The 26,020-nt window shown below is 36.1% G+C and overlaps 1 protein-coding gene across 1 annotated transcript; it reads right to left on the bottom strand.

Moving 5' to 3' along the window:
• Window positions 1–580: 580 nt before the first annotated feature.
• Window positions 581–25,486, bottom strand: LOC121430246 (protein IWS1 homolog). Its single transcript, XM_041627524.1, has 15 exons — window positions 25,067–25,486; window positions 23,345–23,394; window positions 21,529–22,900; window positions 20,878–20,986; window positions 19,933–19,999; window positions 19,160–19,211; window positions 17,732–17,915; window positions 17,141–17,288; window positions 15,391–15,473; window positions 14,454–14,583; window positions 13,442–13,559; window positions 12,304–12,415; window positions 11,141–11,197; window positions 9,982–10,093; window positions 581–4,376 (listed from the first exon to the last, which is right to left on the bottom strand). Exons 1-15 carry the CDS (start codon window positions 25,086–25,088, stop codon window positions 4,251–4,253), a joined length of 2,742 nt encoding a protein of 913 aa, XP_041483458.1. The 5' UTR covers window positions 25,089–25,486; the 3' UTR covers window positions 581–4,250.
• Window positions 25,487–26,020: the final 534 nt, after the last annotated feature.

Raw genomic sequence — 26,020 nt, 5'->3', positions numbered from 1 at the left:
CTGCAACGGACCCGTTGGCTTGCCAAGTTTACGGTGAAAGTAAGGATGTTAACCAAATTCTACATGGTGGCAGCGGTGGGATGGAAACCCAAAATGATTGGTGCCTCAAAGCACATAAAAACCCCAGATAAAACTATTCCATTAATATTTTTTTTTACCTTATTGCTCAATATTAAACTAAAATGTTCTATCCATATTATGACCTAAATAATGACCGTACATTTTGACGTTGTTTTCGTAACCTTTAAAACAGTAAGCTTACTGATTGATCAGTCACGGATGCTATAAATTTTGCATTTCTCAAGGTGGGTAAAGTTAGCCAATAGTGGATAGTTGGCCCATGGGCCAAATTTAGCCTGGGCTAAGGTATTTGAGATGTGTTAAGGATGGGGGGGGGGTGGGGGGAAGAAACGGTTTTTGGCAATTTTTCATATACCCCCAATGTAATTTCAGAAATTAGGATGTCGTGATTTTTGGTCATGTTGAAAATCAAGATACATGCAGTTGGAAGGTCTGAGGTTCAAATTGTGGAGATACGATGTATTAACAATGGAAAGAAAAGCCACATGGAACAGTGATATATGAACAATTATTTGATTTATTCAGAAATATTAGGATCAAAGGAACTGTACAAATAATCACATTTACGGTGTATCCATCGCCTTCACAGGAATCCAACAATTCACAACATAAATAAAAGTTGAATTTAGCTTTAATTTAGCATGATTATTTCCTTCTTCAAGTGGAATGACCAAATCAAATTCAACAAAGCTTTCAGAGTACCACCATCTGAATTTCAGACAATACCTAGTCTAATGTGCAAACCCTTCACTCGAGTTAAGGATCTAAATGTGCAGCCTATTAATGCCTTGTGTACTGAAGGCCCTGTTGCTCAATTGAAACAAGTTTTGAATGTGCTAGTCTTTGCGTGGAGACCCACTGGACTGGTTAATCAAAGTTTCAATCAGGTTCTGTGCCTGCAGACTAGATGATACCTATTTTTTATTTTCAATATTTCAGGGTGTCAAAGGATACAAAATCAAATTAACAAAACAACTCCTTTTTTTTCAAGAAATACCAGCAGAACTTGTTAGGTATACTGAACTATATTCATACATATACGTCATCAAATATTCAATAAAATAAGCTGGACAGTATAAAGAGACCATTTGCTGAGACTTAATGAATGGCAGGTATTAAACCAAATCCTTCTTTTTGGGATGCAACAGAAATCACACATAAAATTAGTTGTATATCTAGGATAAGGTAGCACATACCCCTGTATTGTGATTTTATGCATTAAATAGCATGCATGTACATGTAATCAATTAAAACAAATAAATTTGAATAGTTTTGGGACAATTATCGATTGCTTGGCGTGCATGGCATCCATGGCATAATCTCCAGAAGTGGATGGTTACTTGCACCACAATAGTCAAATGTATTTTCAATTAATGATGCTAATTAACACATAAAATCATAATTTGGTTGTGAATCTATATGAAACACTGCCCTGGTAATCTGTCTACTTAAATGGAGTTTTTATTCACGGTGTATCTTGCAAGGCCAATCAATTTGTGCAATATTTCATGTGCACAGTCAAAACACAAGGAAGTGGCTTGATCAACTTTTCCTTCCTGGTTTATGCTATAGTTTGCTGTTACAAAGGCAATGCAGATTTCAAAATATCAGGGTGGAAAAAACACTTGGGGGTTCAAGGCACTTATGTTCCCGAAATGCTCCAAAGCACCCTGGAAAATCTCCACTCAATGCAATGTTAAAGCTAAATAATGTTGCAAATTTCTGAAGTGTGTTGTGAAAAGTAACCCCACCCCCCCCCCAAAAAAAATAGTTCTTTGCTCATCATACATAAACGCCTTTTGCTTGCCCAAACCATGGTCTCTGCCAAACTTCATGAGTGTTGGGAAAGTTTAATGTTGGTTATTTCATAAAGTTGGGAAAGTTTAATGTTGGTTATTTTATAAATACTGATACAACCCGTGGTACTATAACTTATGCACTCAAAGTATACTGCAATTAAAGAAAAGTGTCCTGTTTTAAAACTTGAAATCTATCATCATTCATTAAATGTGATCCTAGAACAGTCAGAATTTTTGTTTTCAACAATTATAAAACTGATGAAATAACTCTCTTTGGATCATAATAATTTAGAATTTGAATGAAATTATGAATCATTGTCTCATTCCATTGATTTGGTTATATTTCAGTCCAACCTTCTATCTGACATCTTCATAAGCAAAGAGTTCAATACTAAACTTCATTCCACAAATGACATGTGTATGACTTTTGATAGTGAACAAGAAAAATATAAACAAATATCATATGCATCACTGTTGATATTGAAAAGGAAAAGAGAAGTTTTTAAATACAAGCATCCTCAAACTTTCTCAAAGGAGGTACACTTGGTGTTAATCACAATAATGCTAGACTGGCCTTAAAAGGAACACATAGCATGGAATACAATCTGAGAGTAATATTACCAGCAATTTGTTCTACATAATTGGTTTACTTTGAGGATTCTTTTAAATAAAGATTTAAACACAGTGCATATTTCCATCTGCTTAACTTTCTTTCCTGATTACAGAAATATGACCTTATTTGTTGCACTTCATTGGAGAAAATATACACACATAGTTGTAAGGCAGGGCAAGTCTTTAAGATGCATCATTTAGATAATGCTGGTCATTCTTTCTTAACATCTTATACTATGTAATCTCAATGAGCAATGTAGCCAAAAAGACCTGATGGCTGCAACAGAAAGGAAGACTGTGCAATGTGCAAAGTTATGGTCAAATATCGAACAATCGTAAGCTTTGCCATGGTCCAATCTCTCCAGTCTATAAAAATATCTGTTTGACTTATAACAAATAATTGACACATGTTATGCATAATCTAGGCCCAGTTGGATAAAATCTACTGTTATAATAACTTTGCCATCTGATGATATCTACCATGGTAGCTATACTCAACAGTCAACCAAAATCAAGGATTCCATTGGAGTTACCAGTGGATGGCAAAATAAGAGTAACATTCACGTATTGGGTTTTGGGGCCAAGTCTAAAGAATGATTTGTGGGTAGTTTCTTGAAATAATCAAATTTTTTGTAGGTCTGAGCCCCCACAGCCTTTAACTGGCAATTTACAATGTTCCAGTTCATTCTATCATTTCCTTTCAAATTACACACAACATCAAAAGTTAGAGTTTGCAAAAAGTAAATGGAAATTGAGTCTGTCTAGATTTGTGTATAAGATGACATATCCACTCCTCTTTTTTTGAGGAAGATTGTGGTTAGCTATCCCAGACTATGCACTGTGATACATGATACTTACAGGGTCGAGTAAGAAATAATTGTCCTTCATTCCTTTTTAACTTAGAATTCATAATAAAAAATGTTTGTTTTCATTTTAAGTTTGGGGGTTCATCAGCAAAAAACACTTCCACTCCTGTTTATGACTACTGATGAAAATGAAAATAAAACATAAACAAAGCCCAAATAGTGAAAGTGCTGAAAAGGGAGAAAAGCATGAAAAGATTTGCATATTAGCATACAGTACTTCTTGACGTCCCTCAAAAAGGTTCAAATTGTGTTTTCAGAGTGCGATGATTAATGTGATTCGCTGCTTACACTATTTCATATCATCCTTAAACAGTTGAAATCCTGTTTAAAGAGTCTTATGCTTAGTGCAGTTCCTAGCTTCACAGTTCATGTAGAAACATAGGCACAACTCTTGGGCAGGCTGCAATTACAGGCTAGGATCTCTGCCTTCATCCTCGCTTCCTATGATGGTTAGACTATCGCAATACAGAGCATCAGGAGCTGTAAAATAGATTGTGAAGCTTTTGCTAAATTGTCGCATGATGGACATGGCATAAGCCTGCTACTGATGAACAACATCTCTGATATAGCTTTCAGCTTCCTTACTCCACGCTCTCATCTTAAGTTGCCATACTTACTGGTGATGCCAAGCATTGCCAGTGAAGACATAATGAATTATCATTGAACATTATATTCTAATCTTCAAGAAAATATGACTCTGTCCATGTCTTGAGATGAGAGCTTGATTTCCTCCGCAACTTTTCATCATTCCTTGCCGTGTCATGGCTGTTTTTTGACGATCACATTTTCACTGATCTTCATAGCTCATCATTGCCGATTGTTATGATAGTGACAAATGTGCCTCCATCATGTCTATTGCATTACATGTCTTGTCCTTTAATAACCATGCTAACTATAGAGACATGCCACGCCCCTCGATACTGATGGAGACGGCTCGTGGATTCTTGTTTCGCACCGCCGACTTCATATTCTGCATTTTACGAGAGTGTTTGTCTAGCCTTGTCACTTTCTTGGTAGCCTGCAGGGTAAAGTAAAGGCAAAACAAAAATGATGGCTTGAAATTATAATAACTTGAACTTTTAAAATAATATCTTTAATGATAATTAACAATTCATGATGATTTCAAGTTGAAATCTATGAAATATCATAATTTTCTCATTCCATCCCCCCCCCCCCCGTATCACTTATCAATTACAGGTATACAACTTCAAATCCTAGGAATATTCTTTTCTTCATTTCTCATCTTTATCATTGATTATATCAAACTATGCCATCAGGAATGCAGCAACAAAGAAACAATTTAATAATGATAAAAAATAAATAAGGGAATAATCTTGCCTTCCAAATTTGATTAGCATTTTCAGTCACAAAAGAAAAGCTCTCAACTCTGTTCTTTACAAACCTATGTAAAAAATAAATCTCCTCAAAATAATTGCTTTTTTGATGCAATAACAAGCAAAATTATTCCCTGTACTCACTATGCAGAGCTGCCAACCTGAAAAAGAACATTTCAGTATTTTTACAGCTGAAAATCAGTATTTTGATGATGACATCAGTATTTTCAATGAAATACCATAAGGCAACACATAAAACAGAAACTTTAGATATCAGTATTTTGCATGAAACCATCAGTATTCTTCTTATTTTTCAGTACTAAATACTGAAAATCCGTACTACTTGGCAGCTCTGACTATGTAACTAAAGACTTTGCTCAACAAACTAATCCAATCCACATAGTATTTGATCTAGGGTCTTTTCATAGAGGTTACAAAGCGCTTCACAATTTGCTCCTGTAGATAAATACTAATGTAAGAGTAGAAATAATCAATATATGTTTTAAAATAAGAGATATTAGTTGAACTGTATAATCAAAGGTTCACTAACCCACTACCACTTTGTTTATGTCCACTTCATCACTCAAGGTTTCTCCTTCATGCTTGGTTCTCTCTCTCTCCCAGTCTCTCTCTCCCACTCTCACTCACTGTGGTCTTTCTTATCACACCCATTTCCTCCTTACCCAGAAATAGTATGAGTCAACTGGTCCAAGAATATAGAAACATTGTGATTGTGATATCAAGTCCAGGGTATAAATACAGTTGTACAAAATAGATATTTGATATAGATTTTGGGGTTATTGAGCTACCGCTCCACCCCGCATAAAATCTCACAGTTTGTTCTCCTGGCCCATCCCATGGCCGTAAACAAAGGAGTCCTATAGCTTTCACATATCCTGTTATTTATATTTCTTCATTGTATACTTCTCATCAATATTACATCCTTTCTACCTTCAAGGAAGGGTGAATAAATATATTATATTGGAACTGCATAATCATCGTCTTGTCATCTTTATTCGACTGTAACACTAGTATATATATATTCGCCATCGAACGCTACCATAACTACGAATAATTATCAACCATCATTAAAACTTATAGTGTTACATTTGGTGGCAGCGGCAAACGGTTTGCACCTTATGCTCGGATTTTTGTCTTCAAACCGTTCCTGTGCGAATAATAACATACAACCTCATATCGATGATTTCGATATGCTTATCTAACTTGGACGCTTTGCTGAGTTTATTTCTTTATTGTTTAGCTGAATGTACTTCAACTGGAGAAATGCCATTTAGCATTTACAATATTTTGGAACTGATCATCGTTTATATGTGAACAGGAGTTCACATGAACTATTTTCATCTGTATTTTATATTTTCTTCGCATTTTGATTGCTTATGTAATTCTACTTGTTTGGACGCTTTCCAGAACAATTTCACACAGTGTATATAACTGGAAGTGCCAAAACTTGTTTTTTGGCACTTGTTTTTTTTTTCTTCGTTTGGAGCTTCATTCACTTCTCTTTTATTCTGATGCCCTATATACCACCATCGCCAGTCTGGTTCCTGTGGAAGAATCTCCTGCGCATCAAGTCTACTTCTCCAAGCTTCATCCAGGGAGTTGTGATCACTTGGTTCATCAGTGGATCGGACATTTCTTTCACCAATATTCAACATCTCTATACTCCAGACTCTTCGTCTTCTCTTTTTCATTGCTTCTCGACTTTGTGCTGGTGAGAGAGGGTCATCATTCTAGATTGCATAACTTGTGATTGCTGCAGACTTTTGATTTGGACATATTTATGTTCTTTAATATATTTATATCATATTGGATTTCATGGTCTGAGTGAGTCCTTTCCATTATATACATATGTAGTTCCAATTATGAATTTTCAATTTTTCATTCATTTACTTTGCAGTTTCCTAGATAAAAATGAACCCATTAAGGCGAGGTTCATTGCAATACCCTGAAACACCCCATATTGTAGTAACGTTTGAGAATTCACTTACATTTCTTCCCGCACAAATTCATGCAACCTCACGCTATTCTTACATTAGCAAATACGTTGCTGATAACCTACCCTGCCTTCAAGGTTTAGACGCATCAGCTTATCTTAATTTGCAAGAAGCTAGAATTGATGATCCTAGAATTTGTGGGGCAATAGCTACCAGAATCCATTCTGCAAGCATTTCATGGTCAACACCATGTTTCTTTATTGTAGTTGATACGCTCGATTTCCATGTAATTCTAGGGACTGATTTTCTCGACAGACTTAAATACCGCGAGTCCTTCTCTCTGACTTACACACCAGCTAACAATCCTGATTTCAGTCCTAGCATTCCATATTTATTTTGTGAGCTGATCAAGGAAATAGATCCTGTCAACGGGTCCAACCCTCTAAAAAGGCCCTCTGATTTAGACGACGCTTCCACCTCATCCCAGTCCCATTCTGACACTGACCCCTGTGAGACTCCCCTTTCATCTGCCCCAGTTACTCCTGCTACTGATCATGAAACCAGTGTTAGTGAAACTGACCCCAGCACCAAAGGCTTTGATCAGTATGAAAATGCTGACCTCCAGGATCCTTACCATATACCATCTAACACTTTGAAACCAATAGCCACCAATTCCCCTCCACCACATCTTGCTGATCCCTCATCATCTCCTGACGACTCTTCATCCCTGTGCCTATTAGATCCAGACTCCTCTCGGACATCCCCTATTTCTCAATCTCCTAGTCCTAGTCCATGTCATAGTGATGAATTTCTTCCTGTCTCTGAGATCCCTCCTGACATTAAAATTCCTCAGGTCTCTCAGCATATAGATGTACCTATCTCATCTCCTCCTCTTTCTCCTCTTCCTTCCTCAACACCTAACATGATTACGATTGATTTAAATGAAGGTAGTCATGATTTTGATGCATGTTCTGCTCCTTGTGTGACAACTCCTCCTCCTCTTGTACCACCTTCCCCCAACATTGCAACGGTAACGCAATTAGAGACTGTAATTGACAAAGCTCCAGCCTTGGATACCGATCCTGTTGATGATGGTAGTGATCTTGAATCCCGATCTCATGTAAGCACTGGTAATTCCAAACTGCCCCTGGTATCATTGAACACTATGGTAATCCCCACTAACATTAAGTCAGTATCTTCTCGGGACGATGTTGCCCTGGACGATCTCAACTACTTGTCACAAGCAAGTGATATTCACACCTTCTGCCATCTCTCCTTCAATTTCCCTGATCCACTCACATCCTATGGTCTACACCATGGATTCACTTCCCTCATACTCCCTCATGGTCCTGGTCCTCCTCTTATTACATGTTGTTGATAACAAATTGATAGATGTATCTGGATAACAGGACTGGATTGACTTTGACCATGATTCATTCCGCACTTACTGTAATTCTTGTTTTCGTTAGTTTAGTTTGTTGGAAGTGTAGACATTTACGTCTGTTCAGGAACTTATTTTATTCGACAGTTTATTCCTTTTTTTAAATAAATCTATGCAATTTTGGTGTGCATGTAAATGATTAATAGCAACAATAATGATTAAAGAAAGAAATTTGGCTGATTGGCCACCATCAAATCCTTTACTCTCTACATTTCCCTTAGATTGTTTTATGTTTTTAATAGTTGTCAGATGGATTCTCTTGTCTTGATTATCTTTCAAATTGTTTCAAATGCTCAATTTAATTATGCAATTCTATTGTTCAACCATTGCAAAATAATTAATTCTCTAACCTTAAGTTCCATATTTCCGATGAAAATGTGCCTTTTGAAAATCTGTTCTATTGTTTATAGCCAGAATTAATTGCATGTGTTTCATGTAGATAAATGGTAATTGATTTTGTTGATTAGATCTTATCACTGCTGTTTTAGAATTTTTTCATGTACAATTTAGTTTTTATGTTTCCATGTTATATCTTATTATGTTCAGTAATAGGCCTCCTGTTTGTTTGTACGGAGCTATGGTTCTAGTATAGAAATTGATATTATCTTAATGTTTGCTAATATGTTTCTATTGCTATCTCAATTTCCTTACAACAGATACGTTTACTCACAAGTGCAACACACTTGTACATACATTTGATAATTCCAACAAATTTCTCTATAATAAGATTTTAACTCCCAGCTGTTGTTCAGTTTATGACATAAACCTGGTCAGGTATTGAGTGATGTTTCTTGTCCAGAACATACAATTTCAAGATTTATTTTTTTCATGTTTTTTTATATATTGGAGTAACTGCTCCCTGACATAATATACACATTTGACAAGTATTTATTTTCTATATATTACTCATTCTCAATATTTCACAGGTATTTTTTATTGTCTATTAATAGCACAGTTTCATGTTCATAATGTTAATAATTTCTGTTATGCTGTAATAATAGCTTTGCTCTTATTTTTTTTTGGTGTAGTTTAGTTGTAGCCTTTAGTGATTCGTGTATTTTGTTCTATTTACTCGCATTTACTTTCTACTATAAATTTAGTTCCATTTATTATTATACCATACGTTCATTTCAACTGGCTGACTTTTACTTTATGACACTTTTGTAGTATCATATACTGCATTTTCTAATGTTAGTAAAATTTCATTTATAATTTTGAAACGAGGACGTTTCTTTTCAAACAATGGGACGAATGTAAGAGTAGAAATAATCAATATATGTTTTAAAATAAGAGATATTAGTTGAACTGTATAATCAAAGGTTCACTAACCCACTACCACTTTGTTTATGTCCACTTCATCACTCAAGGTTTCTCCTTCATGCTTGGTTCTCTCTCTCTCCCAGTCTCTCTCTCCCACTCTCACTCACTGTGGTCTTTCTTATCACACCCATTTCCTCCTTACCCAGAAATAGTATGAGTCAACTGGTCCAAGAATATAGAAACATTGTGATTGTGATATCAAGTCCAGGGTATAAATACAGTTGTACAAAATAGATATTTGATATAGATTTTGGGGTTATTGAGCTACCGCTCCACCCCGCATAAAATCTCACAGTTTGTTCTCCTGGCCCATCCCATGGCCGTAAACAAAGGAGTCCTATAGCTTTCACATATCCTGTTATTTATATTTCTTCATTGTATACTTCTCATCAATATTACATCCTTTCTACCTTCAAGGAAGGGTGAATAAATATATTATATTGGAACTGCATAATCATCTTCTTGTCATCTTTATTCGACTGTAACACTAGTATATATATATTCGCCATCGAACGCTACCATAACTACGAATATATATCAACCATCATTAAAAACTTTTAGTGTTACACTAACCTTAGAAAATTCTCTCTCAACATTCCACTTCGGTCTGACGACGTAGTCTTTGGTAGACGGGAGAGGAACCCTGGCTCTGCCTACCCATCCCTTCATACCCGGACGGAGTCCCCTGATAGGAGGAAAGCAAACAGGAAACAATGAGCATATGTGAACGGATCAAGCAAACATGTAGACTTCCATCGATGGTCAATTCACCATTATGGCAATGACTATGGTAACGGGGCTCAACAGCCAATCTCGATCAAGGTTTTCATGAAAGTTACAATGATGAAGTTCCCTTAAGGCGACCGCAAACCTTACCATTGATCTGGGACTCAATTTTGGAATAAATTGTAGTTGAATTCAATGCTAATATTGAGACTTGGAATATCTTACTGCGTAGTGGTTGAAATCATTGTACGAATACCTCTGTTCAAATCTGTGACTATGCTATCATCCTTCTTAGAATAAAAGCAAATTTAATATCTAGTCATAATGATGTCATAGCAGTCGTACGATTGGCTACGATTTGAAACTAATTTGGCCTTTACTCCAAAATAAAGGCTGGCAATCTTTCAAAATGGTTATATTAGTATTTTTTCAATTAATTTTAACTTCAAATAAAATGATATGTTCCATTCACATTTTTAGAAATGAGCAAAATGCAATTTGTTCCAAAATCGGATCGCGAACAGTTGTAAGGTGTGCGGTAGCCTTTAGTTGTAAAATCATATTGATATTCCTTGATGGATTTCCACCAAACCTTGATTACAGGGTTCCCACAGAAATTTGAAAACAGAATTCCATGACTAAATTGCTGCTCTCCATGACGTCCCGGGAGATATGTAGAAATTGAGATGTCACAAAACTGAGAAAAATGGAAATCATGAACATCAATCATAATAGCAGAGTATGATCACAGAGTATGACAGTTGTGAGACACAACAAACTGGAAAGCTGCCATAGACAAGAGGTATTTGCAATTCCATGACTTTTAACAAATTTTCCAAATTCCATTACTTTTCCCTAAGTTTCCATGATCACAAATTTTTCCAGGACTGTGGGAACCCTGGATTAACATGTTTTCCTGTTTTCCCACTTTTTCATTGAGTTTAACTTAACTGCAGGTCAAAAGGTCAATTAAGAAGAGAAATAGGAGGAATGTTTTACTACTTACTCTTCTCCTCCTTCCAATGCTGTTTCTATATTCTTCTTCTCAGGAGTATCTTCAGTACTAACGAGAAAGAAAATAAAGAGAAATTGGCTTGAATTTGAATTACACAGCAAAGATCTTGAATAAAAGCTTTTATCATTACTTAAGCTTTTATCATTACACACTCCAATATGGCGACTCAATGAAAAAAAAAAGCAAATTGGCAACTAACCAAAAATTCTCACATGATTGCCAATACCTCATTTTTATAAATTTTCTCCATAAATATCTACATTTTCCTGTGATATTACATTTCTAATATTGAATGAACCAAATCAAACTATAGAAAGATTTTTTTAATAGTTTTTTTTTGCTAGAATCTATTGTCCCCGTTTGATGTTCTGTAATTTGCTTCCAACTTCGCCCTGGCATCCACCCTGAGATGGGGCTAATAGCACTATCCCAGGACATAGCAGGTTTGCACAACTCTTAGTTGATTTCATGACTCTGCACTGCATCAAATCAGTTCCAGACAAAAATAAATCATTAGTAGACTTACAGTTTCCCAACTGTGTAAAATTAAGGTAAGGTAAAAGAAACAAAACAAATCCAGGGTCAGAGGAACCCATCTGTTACTCATGGACAAAAATTTAAAAAAAAATGATGTTCAGATTATTAACAAAGCTTTTTAAACTTTCTACAGGTGCTCTTTTTTCTTCATTTTCATTTCCACATAAACTTTAATCTTATTCTGTATGGTTGTGTATTTGAGTTGTTTTCTTTACCTAGACCGTTTGTATTCATGATGAATATAAGTTTTTAAATGAAAAAGAATAAACAATGGAAACTGAAAATCTATCGTCATGTGGGGGAGTCATCGTCATCGACTCATCTTTCAATAAGAGGAATGTGAGTTCGAATCCCAGCCATGGCATGTTTTCCTTCAGCAAGAAATTTACCCACATTTTGCTGCACTTGACCCAGGTGAGATGAATGGGTACCCGGTAGGTTTTATTCCTTGAATGCTCTAGCGCTTTTACGGCGAATCAGCTACAGCCGGGGTAATAATATGATATGAAGTATCATGCACAGTAGAGTATATGCAATTATAAAAGCTGCACTATGCAAATAGAACATATTATTATCAACAGTTCCCTTTTTGAGCAAACAAGGTTACAGTATCTCACCTCATTCTTCTCCTCTTAGCAGCTAACTGTTGTAGATCTCTCTTCTGTCTGTCTTCTTTAGAGATTGATCTGAAGTTGGATTCCACTCCAAAAATTGGTCTTGACCACTCGTCTGCAACACAAGCATAAAGGTCAAGATTAGATAGAGAAGACAACCGATTCATTTCACGTGGTATTGTGTCCTAAGTCTGTGCAGTGCCCCTTGTTTAGGCATACATGTATTTCCGCATTCAGTGGTGCTCAAAAGTTGGCGAACCCTACCAGAAAATGAACATTTAACTCTGTTCATACGTACTTCACACCAATGTACATGCGGTACCGCGCAAACAAACTATGCGTTGTTTCCCTCCCTGAAAATAATCAAGCACAGAGGTGTTCATGGCCTAGTAGATAAAGAGGTAAAGTGTTCAAGTTCTACCATGTTTTAGATATTCAATGTGAAGTCAGGCGAAAAAATATCACATTAAAAAAGTTAGTTTCTCTAGGCTCGGCAAACATAGTGGCGTTGTCTACATTCAACACTCAGCATGAAGGAGTGCATTTTGTGGTGGGGTTCACCTTTTCAGCACAACTTTTATCTAATGAAATAAAACATGGAACAATGACAAATTCTACTGTCTGCACTACATGGATGGATATTCATTCAACAAATCCAAGTCAAAATAGTAGAATGATATTTAATTTCAGAGAGGGGGGGGGGGTGTGTGGTCTGGGGGAACAGCCAAAGCAGACATAGAAGCAAGTGGAGGAGTAGAAGGTTGGTTGAGGAAGGAGGATGCATTGAATTATACAACATGGACAGAGTGTGAAAAGGTGATTGTCAAGAATGTGAGGTGAATCCGGAGTCCAGAGCCCGATCTTGCAAAGAGTTGCGATTGATCCAATCAATCATACCTATGGACGGCCAGCAATGTCAACGTCTATTATGCATGTTTGTTTAAAATATTTTCTAGCTATGATGCATATTTCATGCATTCACTGTTTTCTTGAAAGTTCACTGTGCTCCTCTTTGTTAACAAAGGACATTGTGTGAATATCCTGGAGAAAAAATTATGGCTGTGATCGATCGGATCAATCATAACTCTTTATAAGACAGGGTCCAGGACACCCTGGACTTTGTACTGACTAACACACTTACTTATGATCTTGCCAGCTCTTTCTCTGATGTAACGGAGTTCCTTTGGATGCCTGTACAGACACATGACAGCCTTGCCGATTTCGCTTGTCTTTAGCATGTGCTGGTCAATTGGTGGAAACTACGGTATAAAGAGGATAGATTGGAAAGACAATGTACACATGACACTCGTGATGATTTCACTTGTCTTTAACGTGCTGGGAACTACAATATAAAGGGGATAGATCAGAATAATAATGAACTCAGGACAGCCTTGCCTATCTCACTTGTCTCTTAAATGTGCTGGTCGATTAGTGGGAACTACCATATAAAGAATATCAAAGCGATAAACTAGAAGATAATATACATGTACATATTAGAGAAACATGCCATTCTTCATGTTCAATTTTATTAAAGGCAAGTCCACCTCAGAATAATTTTGATTTGAACCAATATAGAAAAATCAGACAAGCACAATGCTGAAAATTTCATCAAAATCGGATGTAAAATAAGAAAGTTATGACATTTCAAAGTTTCGCTTTCAACAAAATAGTTATACGAACGAGCCAGTTACATCCAAATGAGAGAGTCGATGATGTCACTCACTCATTATTTCTTTTGTTTTTTACTGTTTGAATTATACAATATATCAATTTTTACCAATTTGACGATTAGGAACTCCTTGCCTGAAGCACAAAATGTTAAAATAATGGAATTCCACGTGTTCAGGGAGGAATGAAACTTAATTTCACATGACAATGACGAGAAAATAAAAATATTTCATATTTTATATAATTAAATACAAAAGAAATAGTGAGTGAGTGATGTCATCAACTCTCTCATTTGGATGCAACTGGCTCATTCATATAATTATTTTGTTGAAAATAAGCGAAACTTTAAAATGCCATAACTTTCTTATTTTACATCTGATTTTGATGAAATTTTCAGTGTTATGCTTGTTGAATTTTTCTCTTTTTTTTTCAAATCAAATTTTTGTTTGGGTGGACTTGTCGTTTAAAGAGACTGGTATACTAACCCCTTGTAAGATCTTGATAAATGATTCCCTAATGCTGAGATGAGGTAGACTTTTATCAGGAAGAGGTTTCAACCATTCAGCCATGGGTTTCAGTACACCACACTCTAAGAAAGACAACTGCAGGTCTGATCTGTAAAGATACATTCAAAGAAACAGGAGAAACAGAATAATTACTCCCAAATTTTGATAATAAAGTAAGCTTTCATGCATTATAAACCATCTAGAGTGCAATGACCCCCTCCTAAAAAAATGTTTCTTGAAGAGCTCTTGTAGCTAAAAAAATGTTTCTTGAAGAGCTCTTGTAGCTTCCTAAGCCAAGAACCTTTCTATATTTATGAAATATTTGGTGACTGATTATTCTTTTACCTGATTGTTAGGGAAAATTAGATACTTTCTAGTTTGCAATACCTGAACTTTCCTATAAGTATGAATGCTTTTAGTAAAAAGCCATATATGTATATTACATTAAAACAAGGATATTATGATTCTTCTTCCTTTATAACATGAATTCTTAGGCCACTTTTGAGATGTTAAAGAAAACAATATTGTGAAAGGGCCATCATTCATTAATTCATTTATTGGATTGGTACATATTCAACTGTGTTGTAATAACAAACACAACATTTGTGAAAGTTCAAACCTAGACTTTCCTTCTTCTCTCAAACAATTAAAGACAAAGTGTGAATCACGCTTTAATTTTTTTTTTTGTTATTATCAAGAAGTATTTATTTATTTTTTACATTTGGAATATTCATGCTTTTAATATTACACAGTTCATTTTCAAATTGCATATTAGTATCAAACAAACAAAACATAAATATAGAACCGTGTAAAAAAACAATGTATCAGAACATAGTATCCTGTATAGAGAAAAATGAATAAATAAAGAATTACATAGTTCTTGTAGAGAAGACAATAATCAAAATCTATTACTTACTTTTTCAACTGTGACAAGACAGCTGGAAGCATGTTGAGTTTCTTCGTTGCAGCCTTTCTGGCATTATTTAACCTACGATCCTCCTACAATGCAGAAAAAATACAACAAAGTATTGAGGATTGTTTAGACAAGATTAGGTCTTGGAATAAAACTCAAACAGTTAATGCATCTGATCAGTTTACCAACAATCGGCAACTGAATACTACTTTTTACATTAATCAAAATGTTTGCAAGATGTCGATTACTGATTTGAGACATTCAATTATCAAAAGAACGTTGCTAAAATTTTGGATATTTGACAAAAAAGTACAGACAAGTGGAATGCCTCTGGCCGTCTCACCTGCATCACGCGATTCAACATAGCAGCAGTGCTGACTTTGAAAACTACTATAACTCGCACAAGATGTTCAGTGATACTTGGTTACTCTTATTTCCATATTTTATGAACTAGACCAATACACTTTACAGAGATACATGTAGGATGGTAATTCAACAAATACCCCCAATGTGGCCAAAGTTCATTGACCTCACATGACCTTTGACACTGATCACGTGAACTAAAACTTGCACAGGATATTCAATGATACTTGATTACTCTTATGTCCAAGTTTCAAAAGTCAGATCAATAAACTTGCGAAGTTATGATGGTAATTCAACAGATACCCCCATTATGGCCAAAGTTCATTGACCTTTGACCTTGGTCATGTGACCTAAAATGCGCACAGGATGTTCAGTGATACTTGATTACTCTTATGTCCAAATTTTATGAACTAGACCAACATACTTTTAAAGTTATGATGGTAATTCAACAAATACCCCAATTCGGCCAAAGTTCATTGACCCTAAATGACCTTTGACCTTGATCATGTGACCTGAAACTTGCACAGGATGTTCAGTGATACTTGATTACTATTATGTCCAAGTTTCATGAATCAGATCCAAAAAATTTTAAAGTTTTAATTGTAATTCAACAGATACCCCCAAATCGGCCAAAGTTCATTGACCCTAAATGACCTTTGACCTTGGTCATGTGACGTGAAACTCATGCAGGATGTTTGGTGATACTTGATTAACCTTATGTTTAAGTTTAATGAACTAGGTCCATATATTTTGTAAGTTATGATGACATTTCAAAAACTTAACCTCGGGTTAAGATTTTGATGTTGATTCCCCCAACATGGTCTAAGTTCATTGACCCTAAATGACCTTTGACCTTGGTCATGTGACATGAAACTCTATTAGGATGTTCATTAATACTTGATTAACCTTATGGCCAAGTTTCATGAACTAGGTCCATATACTTTTTAAGTTATGTCATTTCAAAAACTTAACCTCAGGTTAAGATTTGATGTTGACGCCGCCGCCGCCGTCGGAAAAGCGGCGCCTATAGTCTCACTCTGCTATGCAGGTGAGACAAAAACAAATTACATTTATGCTGGAATTTAATGAATTCCATATATTGTAACTCTATCAAAACACGACAATGATGGCTATGCCTATCATGTATCGTTCAGCTATATTGACGTGCATGCGTAGGCACTGTTCTGAGACACTGGACCAAGTCAGCTGGCTCTTTATATGTGACCACTGGGAGGTCATGTAAACAGGTTAAATTTTTTGGTGATTTCTGATAATCCAGGAATCTTGATTTTGTCAAACTATTTGATTTGCTTACCCAAGCCAAAAAATAAATGAATAAATAAAATAACATTTTAAAAAGGTTAGGATGCCATAGAAAAATGCAACTTACCTGAGCTACTTCATTCATCTGTTTGATCATAGCAACAATGATGTCATCGTTATCGTTGATAAAGTCATCATTGTTTCGTTTCCTTCTTCTAATTTTATTTTCTTCCTTCTTTTTCTGCAGCATCATGTCAAAGTCAGATACAAAGTCACTGAAGGGGAAAGAATGCAATAAAAGAAATCAATAAAAAATACCAAGACCTGTGAGCTCTTCCATAAAAGAAGTTAAATAAAAATATCAGAATGGTTGGGGGAGACCAGTAGAACCATTTTCTATCACTACGACTCCTCACAAGCAATGATACATTGAATTTATGAATTGATTTTCTTTTTTTTCTAAATTCAAATAACATGTCCTTCCGCATTCTGAACAACATAAGTTTTTTTATTGTATTATGACATGTTCAAAACTTGTGAAAAAGTAATATTCTGTAAAGAGTGAAAATCTTAGAAAAAAAGTTATATATTATATATAAATTTTCTTTTTTTAAATCGGATTTTGATAAAAATTTTAGCGTTTTTCTTGGTGAATTTTACATGGAGGTATAAATATTTTCAGCCAGGAGTACTCATTTATCTAATCACAGGTACTTACGCTCCACCTCTGCCGCTATCAAGACCTTCATCTGAATCAGAGTCTCCAGGAGGAGGACCAGCAGGTGCTTCAATCTTTTCAATCTCATCATCATCCTGCTCATCTCGAATCTTCTGGATCGCATCCTCCATCGCTGAGGCATCCATCTCAGCATTGTCATCGTCGTCGTCACTTGACAAGACGGCTGGAGATTAGATTAGAGTGCAGAGATTGTTTAGAAATTAGATAATGAATATTGGTTGAAGATATATTAATTTCTCAATCCTAAAGCTCACAAACTTACAACAAAACCTGTCAGCCATCAATTTGTAAAAAAAAAGACAATCCTCTTTAACTGATTTTATTAAACAATTAAGCATTACTCTGGTCTTGAGGTTCAAGTGGTTAGTGAATGATGTCCAGATAAGCAAAAAACTTTAAATTGAAAAAAAAATTATTTTCCCTTACTACTGTTACTTTGAACAAGCAGAAATCTCCAACCAAATCAACTTCTTATTCTCACTGATTAAGACAAAGATTATGCTGAACACAATAACTGATCACATGTTCACATTCTTTTCTAATGGAGAATGACATTCTAAATTTAGAATGACAGGTTTTAATCTCAAAGAGTAAGGTCAATTTTCTCTTACAGCACAAATTGGAGGCTTTAACCCTAAAAAGACTGGGCTATTTTGGAGGCTAGAAAAACTGGGGGGGGGGGGGCCTTTTGGGCCCCCCTAAGATTCTGGTATTTTGCACTACTTTTCTTGTTTTTCTTTGATTTTAATTTCTTATGTATTTCTTTATTTTGCATTTCTTATGTATTTCTTTATTTTTTTATGCAATGTTTTTCATTATTTTCATATCCTAGAACTGCTTCTTGAATTCACAAGTGACATAATATAGAAAGAAACAAATAAAAATGTAGTTAGAAAACAATGTGTATAACATTCATTCAAATACCATACACTTTACACACAAACGAATACAAATTTCAATTTCTTACGTGACATGTGATACGAAAATGTTACGTAACTCCGCAACCGCGGCATGGGGGTATACAAATTTGGTATCAAAAGTTGTGCAAAACTCAAGAGAAAAAAGTCATGAAATGGCGGCGCGAACGCTTCATGCGCAAAAAAGTTATCGCGATTTATGTACAGGGGGGGCCTAAAAGGCCCCCCCCAGTCTTTTTAGGTTTAAATTTCAATATTTTTAGAGGAAGACCACTTTTCTATAAGGTACATTTCTACATTGCAGTACAATTGTAAAACTTAAAGAAAGGGTGCAAAAATGTTCAAGGCCAGTGAGAGGGGTGCAAAAATGTTCAAGGCCAGTGAGAGGGATGTTGAGGCTAATTGCTAAGGCATCCAAGGAGGACCTGTCATTCCATGGACTTGGGATTAGTTTGAGCCCTGGAGAGGGATAGTAAAGAAAGAAACTTACTCGTGCTCTTCTTTTTCTTTGCTGGTCCTTGCAACTCTGCTGCACCAAAACCCTAATTAAAAAAATATAGGAGATCATGTTGAGTGAGAAACATTTACACAAACAATGCACAATGGCATGATATTTGAAAATATATGGATAACTATATTGTACCATTGTTTTAGCTGTTGGTGTTATCTAATTTATCCTCCATTTACTATTCTCCTTGTATGAACTCAGAAATATAATTAATGATTTACTGTAAGTGAAGATATGTATTATACAATCTGATAACATATCCATTGAGAAAACAGAAATTACTAAAATATGTTAATTAAATATCAAAGATTTTAAGAAAAAGTAACATTTAGAACTGATACTTTAAGATCATTTGATATAAAAAGTAAAGGAAATCCATGAGGGCGACAGGCGATTTCGCCCTAATGATAACCAAAAAATACCCCTAAAATTCCCTAGAAATGCAAGCTTGGAGCGACCATTCTTTCTAGAGTCGCCCCAAGATCTATCACAAACAAACAGTACACAAGATTATTTAGAAAATCAATATTATATCTATGGCAGACAAATTTGCTTTTACTGCATAATTGCTTGTTACCCCTAAAATGGAGCCCTTACAAATGAACGAAATAGCCCCAATATTATGCAATAGCCCCTAATGAATTATAAAATGATTTCCAACCCTGGATATAAAAATTAATAAAAAATATGATCAATGCATAAGGATACTGGTGGATAAATCCATAGACAGAATAATGTACGATATGGAGACTTACCTCAAATTCTTCTTCCTCATCACTGGAACCGAAGATATCTGCAATTAATTCACCTACAGCTTCTTCTCTGAAACACAAACAGGTGAGAACAATGAAAGAAGAGAAAGGTTACAGGGGCAGCGAACTGTGTTATTGCAGCAGGTCTTGAAATATATATTTTGAGATCCAATGCCACTGACAGTCTCACCTGCATTAACCAATTCATTATGCAGCAGTGCTGACTTTGAAAACAGTTGCGTATACATGTACGATTATTATTTTTTCCCCAAGAGAGAGGAAAAGAAGAAACACTCATTTGATAATATATAATCCGAATTTGATTGATCTCGAATGACCTATGCCCAGTGAACAGTATTTAGATTTGTCAATTTGCTGATACCTGATAACCATTATATGAAAGTTCTATAGAAAAGAAGACTTATAGTTATACTTTTAAAATTATCTTTGAAAAGTTAGAAATGTTTACATTAAGTTGGTTGTAATAAAAAAGGAAAAAATTGAAGAAAAAAAAAAAACATATTGGTGAAGGTTTTGAAGATGATCCCTTAAAAATATAATATAATTATGCATTCATTTTTTTAAAATGACCTAATATGCGAGCAGCTCCTCCATATATCATGTATTACAAATTCCATAAATTCCAATATCCAATGAAACAGGATAAATAATTCTTTTTTTTTTATTATAGATGGGGGTATGAAATGATGTGATTGATAATGAATAAAATTACTTCCATTTATAGAAAATGATATTTTAGGGAATAAACACAACATATGGAGGGGCTTCTCAATTGTGACATCACAATATCATATTTCAAATATGATTCAGATTGCCGTTTTTCCTTGACAAATTTTTATCTAATCTTCACAAATATTTTTCTTTCTTATAAAAACCAACTTATCATCAGGGTGAACTTCCCCTTAAAGTCAATAGAGACAGACTTACTTCTCTTCTTCACTTTCATCACCACTATCCTGGGCTACAGTTCTCCTCTTGGTCTTAGTTCTCCCAATCACATCATCTTCATCATCATCCTCATCGTCGCTTGCTTCACCTGTTCACAGAACATAATAAGGATTGTTTTACTATGATAAATATAGTCAAACTACACAACACATTATGGAAGAAGAAATCTATCCATAGACTTTCATTCAATTTCGATTACTCAGCCAAGAAATACCAAACACAAACATGTTGTGCACTTGATAAACTGAAATTAGTCAAGTGACCACCATTTCATGAAAGTTGACAGTACTAAAAAAAGGCTGTCATTCTATGACATTAACGGGCGAAAACCAATGCCTCTGAGCCCATCTAAACCATGGATTTTACTGAACTTGTTAAAGCTGACCATGCAGTGATGACAATTTGTATGAAATGCCCTTGTGGGTGTTTCGTAAGTTATGAGCGACTGGCAATCCTTCCTTGTGGTAAGTAATATCCATCAGATTTCTATTGGCTCTTACTCCTAAGAAAGGGTCAACATTTTGTAAAGTCACTCGTAAATAACTTACAATTTAACCCTTCTGCTCAGATACATTTGGAACCCACAACTAATATCAAAATGGATGAATTAGGAAATGAACAATTTCATACCTTGTAGTTCTGCCATGAAGTCATTACCGGCATCAGCAACAGCATCTGCCTCGTCTTCCACCTGTTCTTCTTCTGCTTCTTCTCCAGATAACCTTGCCTCTTCTTCTTCCTTCTCTCCTTCTTGCTCTCCCTCCTCGGCTTCTTCCGTGATTTCTTCCATCACTTGTCTTTCTTCCCCCTCCCCTCCTTGCTCCTCTTCCTCTGCATACTCGATGTACTCCTCCACCACTTCGGCATCCTCATCGTCATCATCGACAATCTCCTCCCATTCCTCTTCTTCCATCTCCAAATGTTCCTCATCCCCAGCTTCGATGATTTCTGGTTCAGGGTCACCATCCTCATCGTACTCGCCCTCAACTGCCTCTTCCAAGATTTCCTCCCCTTCTTGCTCCGGAGAGACAACCTCTCGACCATGATGCTGCTGTTGCCTTTGGAGTTCATCCTCCGCGTCCTCATCAACATCTTCATAAAGAGGTTCTCTTTCGCCTTCATCTTCGTCTTCATCGGCGCTAAATTGCGCCTCGATTTCTGGAATGTCATCTTCTACCCGTCTCTGGTCCTGGATTGGAGCATCCTCAAAATCAGCCTCCTCATCATCATCCATCTGTTCATACAAGTCATCATGTTTCTTTTCAACCTGTCCTTGCTGCGCATCGTCATCTTCGAGTTGTTCCTCATCACTAAGGATCTGTTCATATTCATTGCTTGTGTTTTGCTGGACATATCCACCGTCCTCCTCAGCTCCCTCTTGCCTTGACTCGACTCTCCTCTCATCATCACTGGCTTCTAAATCACCATCACTGACTTGCTCTACATCGCTAACCTGCTCTAAACCTTTGTCCTCCTCCTCCTCATCTTCGTATGGAAGCTCACCATCACTTTGATCATCTCTATACCCTTCATGACCTCCAGCTTCCTCTTCATGTTCCCCTTCTTCTAGCTGTTCCCCTTCCTCAACTTGTTCCCCTTCCTCAACTTCTTCCCCTTCTTCAATCTCCTCCCCCTCCTCTAACTCTTCCCCTTCCTCTACTTCTTGTCCATCTTCAGCACCATCCCTTTCTTCGACACGATGCCCTTCTTCTCCATCAGAGTACTCGACTGCTTCATGCTCTCTATCATCTTGCTCGTATCCATCTTCTGACCTCTGTTCATTGACCTCCTCGCCTTCCTCGGACCCCTCTTCTTGATACTGTGGAGTGCCCTCTTCGTGTTGGCCGTCATCATAGCCTTCTCCGTCTCTTACAACCTTCCTCTCGTCATATTCTTCATCGCTAACTTGTCTTTCCTCCTGCTCCTCTTCCACATCTGAAACTACTTCTCCAGCCTCTCCTTCACCTCCTTCTTCCTCATCAGGTGATTCATATTCTCCTTCCTGTCAATAAAAAGCAGATAACATGGAATAGTAAGACACTCAGACATTGCACACAAAAAATAAATAAATAAAATGATACTGTACTTGCAGTTGTAAAATATACAAAGAATATAATGAATATAACATCTTTCTTTTCTTCTTCAGAGTAGTCCTGTATCCTTCACACTTGAAGTTTAATATGAAAACTGAAATGACATAAAATATGTAAATAATGTAAATATATATATAGTTAAAAGTATATTACAATATCCCCTTTTTGCAACCAAAAAAAAAAAGACTTTAGAGATTTTTTATGTTTTCTTTAAGAGACATCAATGCATTAAAAAACAACATGAGCTTATCATTTCAACTATCCTCTGAACAGTGTTCCTCAATATAAATGCTTGTACTGAAAAAAATGAATTATTCTCACAGTTGGATATGACGACATTTAATTATCTTTACCTCATAACCGTCCTCTCTTTCATCTTGCACAGGTGTACTTCCTCCACTACCTGTAACAATAAAAAAAACATTTGTCCATTAGAATTCTTCAAAAACTTGCTAGACTAGAAAGCAATAGTAATGACAGTGGTTATCAATCTTTAACCAGCCCTCCTTTGTACATTTTTTGGCTGAAGTGCAGAATACCCCACCAATTAGTGGGTTACATGTAGCTTCAATGATACATGTGCTTCTATATGACAAGTATGCCTCGTTATAAAGGTGCTGGGGTATTCTGCACTGGTTCCTTTTTATTCACAACGGTGAATATTCAAAACTCTATTACAGGGAGAAGACTTTTCTACCACAAAAATAGGATGAATCACAGATTCCAGAACACTGGAATTGGTCAAAATTCCAATACTATGGATTTCGATGTCATGTTTTCCCCCTTTTCAGTAGTACTTGCGAGTGACAACACAATCCATACATGTATATGTTGTACAATATTTCCAATAATATTTACATACATGAATTGAATTTACATGTATTTAGAGTATGCTCAGCTCTAACCCAGGGAGCTCCAGCCCACTTCGGAGGACGGAGCCCAAGAGTCGACCATGCAAAACAAGGGAGACAATGGGGTAGATTGGGGTCTCATTAGTAATCTTAATAAAATGTGGAAACAGAAATTATGCACTTTTACCACGATTATATGGATGAAGGTCCATCGTGACACACAAATCCTGACACCGAGGCACAGACTGGAACCTCAAAAAAACCCCCCAAATATAGCCTCGGTGTCGGTCGGCCATTTTGTTTTTAATTTTGAAAGGAGAGGTATCACGACAGAACTTTTTGTTTTTTGAGGTTCCAGTCTGTGCCTTGACGTCAGGATTTGTGTGTCACGATAGAACTTCACCCATATAATCGTAGTAAGTGCATAATTTCTGTTTCCACATATTATTAAGATTACTACTGAGACCCCAATCTACCCCATTGTCTCCCTTGTTTTGCATGGTCGACTCCTGGGCTCCGGCCTGCTTCCATGGGTTAGCTCAGCTCATGATTGATAGTATTCTTTTCATATTACCTTTTTGAAATTGACAATCATTTTCAGACCTTCTATCAATAAAATTAAAGTTTGAAACTCTAGGCTGGGTTGTTGATGTAAACCAACAAAGTTGTTTGCCTTTAATGATTCTGTACTATTCAAATTCTAGGCCCACGTACGTACATGTATGATGGTGGTCCCCAAGGCCAAGTCCCAATGATTTGAGTTAAGATTTAACATTTCTTTTTCACCATATCTTTCAGTTGATAATGTTCCTTACATTTGCCTGTAACTGAATTGTGCAAATCACTGTTTTGTGAAAAATAAGTGAAACTTTGAAATTACAAAACTGTCTTTATTTCATCTTATTTTACATCTGATTTTGAAGAAATTTTCAGCGTTGGTACTTGGTTGTAGTTCCTCCAAAATACTCCTGATAGAATTTTAACTAGCGTTATGCTAGTTCGATTTTTCTCTATTTATTAGAATCAACATTTTTCTAGGGTGGACTTGACCATTAAAGCCACAGTTAAAATAAAAATTTGGCCAACAAAAAGAAAATGACAATCTCTTTTTTTTAAACAAAGACAAAAGTCAAAAGTTTTATTAAGGACAAAGTTCAAAAACTTCAAGTTCAGGATGACATTAAAATTTAGGGCAAGCCAGCGCAAGACAATTGAAAAAATTACCAATCTCGTATTCTTCTTCCATGTTGATGATGACAGTCTAAGCTATGAAGACCGATTATCATGAAAATGATTATGTCATGTTCATGTGAACTGGAAATGCCAGTCAAGACGTCAATGAAGCCCCGCTTCTCAGCTCAGCTCCGGTCGAAGCACAAGCCACCAACGCCAAAGTCTGCGAGTGGGACCGAAGTTGTAAATTGAACGCGTTATCAGCGTCTTTTGTCCAATAAAAAATACCAGATTCTCCAATAAAGCACTCCTAAAAGAATGTGTCGATATTGATCATATCCTAAATGATGAAAAATTCACTAGTAAATTAGCAAGTAAGTCCAGGGAAACGTAAAAATGTTAGATAGTTTGATAGACGTCACGTTCTCGCCAACTAGTCTTCCTCCTTAACACGGGAACGATGTACGGTACGCCGGTGTATGAAAAACACGCAACTATCTAAGCACCGACAAGCTCGGTGTTAAGCTAGATACAGCAACCCTATCACGACGTCCCGGCCGGCCGGGGATAAGTGTTAAAGTGCTGGTGTAAAATAATGCGTTCCAGTACAGTGACTAAACTAAAGCGTTGCGTTGGTTTCCTTTTGAGACCCAAATACATGTACCTCTACACCAATTAGTAACTTCTCCCAAGAGTAAAGACCCCTAGGACCAACTATCTCAAAATTGTAATTTATATGACCAATAATTGAAATTAAGAAGAAAAAAGGAGATTAATGTCTTTGGAAAGAAAATAAAAAAAGTTTAAATAATCAGCTTCACGACACACAGGAAGAATGGTCCCCAGGGGTCCCCACCTCTTTACATTGCTGGTTTGGAAAAAAAAATATTGAGAAGCCCCCCCCCTCCCCCCAAAAAAGGTTTCACTTCAAAATTTTCACAACCGATGCTCATTTCCCCTAATACCCTTTACTGCCGGATTTTTTTTTCATAAAGAGAGAGAGAG

The sequence above is a fragment of the Lytechinus variegatus genome, chromosome 16 (genome assembly GCF_018143015.1).
Source record: "Lytechinus variegatus isolate NC3 chromosome 16, Lvar_3.0, whole genome shotgun sequence".
NCBI lineage: Eukaryota > Metazoa > Echinodermata > Echinoidea > Temnopleuroida > Toxopneustidae > Lytechinus > Lytechinus variegatus.
The sequence above is the reverse complement of the archived record's forward strand: the minus strand, read 5'-3'. Positions and strand labels throughout refer to the sequence as shown.

Coding starts and splice junctions, on each gene's coding strand:
- LOC121430246 (XM_041627524.1), bottom strand. CDS start 25,088: ATGGAAGAAGAATACGAGATTG. Junction 19,212..19,932: donor ATGAGGAAGAAGAATTTGAG/GTAAGTCTCCAT, acceptor TTTTTTAATTAG/GGTTTTGGTGCAGCAGAGTT. Junction 17,289..17,731: donor GATAGCGGCAGAGGTGGAGC/GTAAGTACCTGT, acceptor TTTCCCCTTCAG/TGACTTTGTATCTGACTTTG.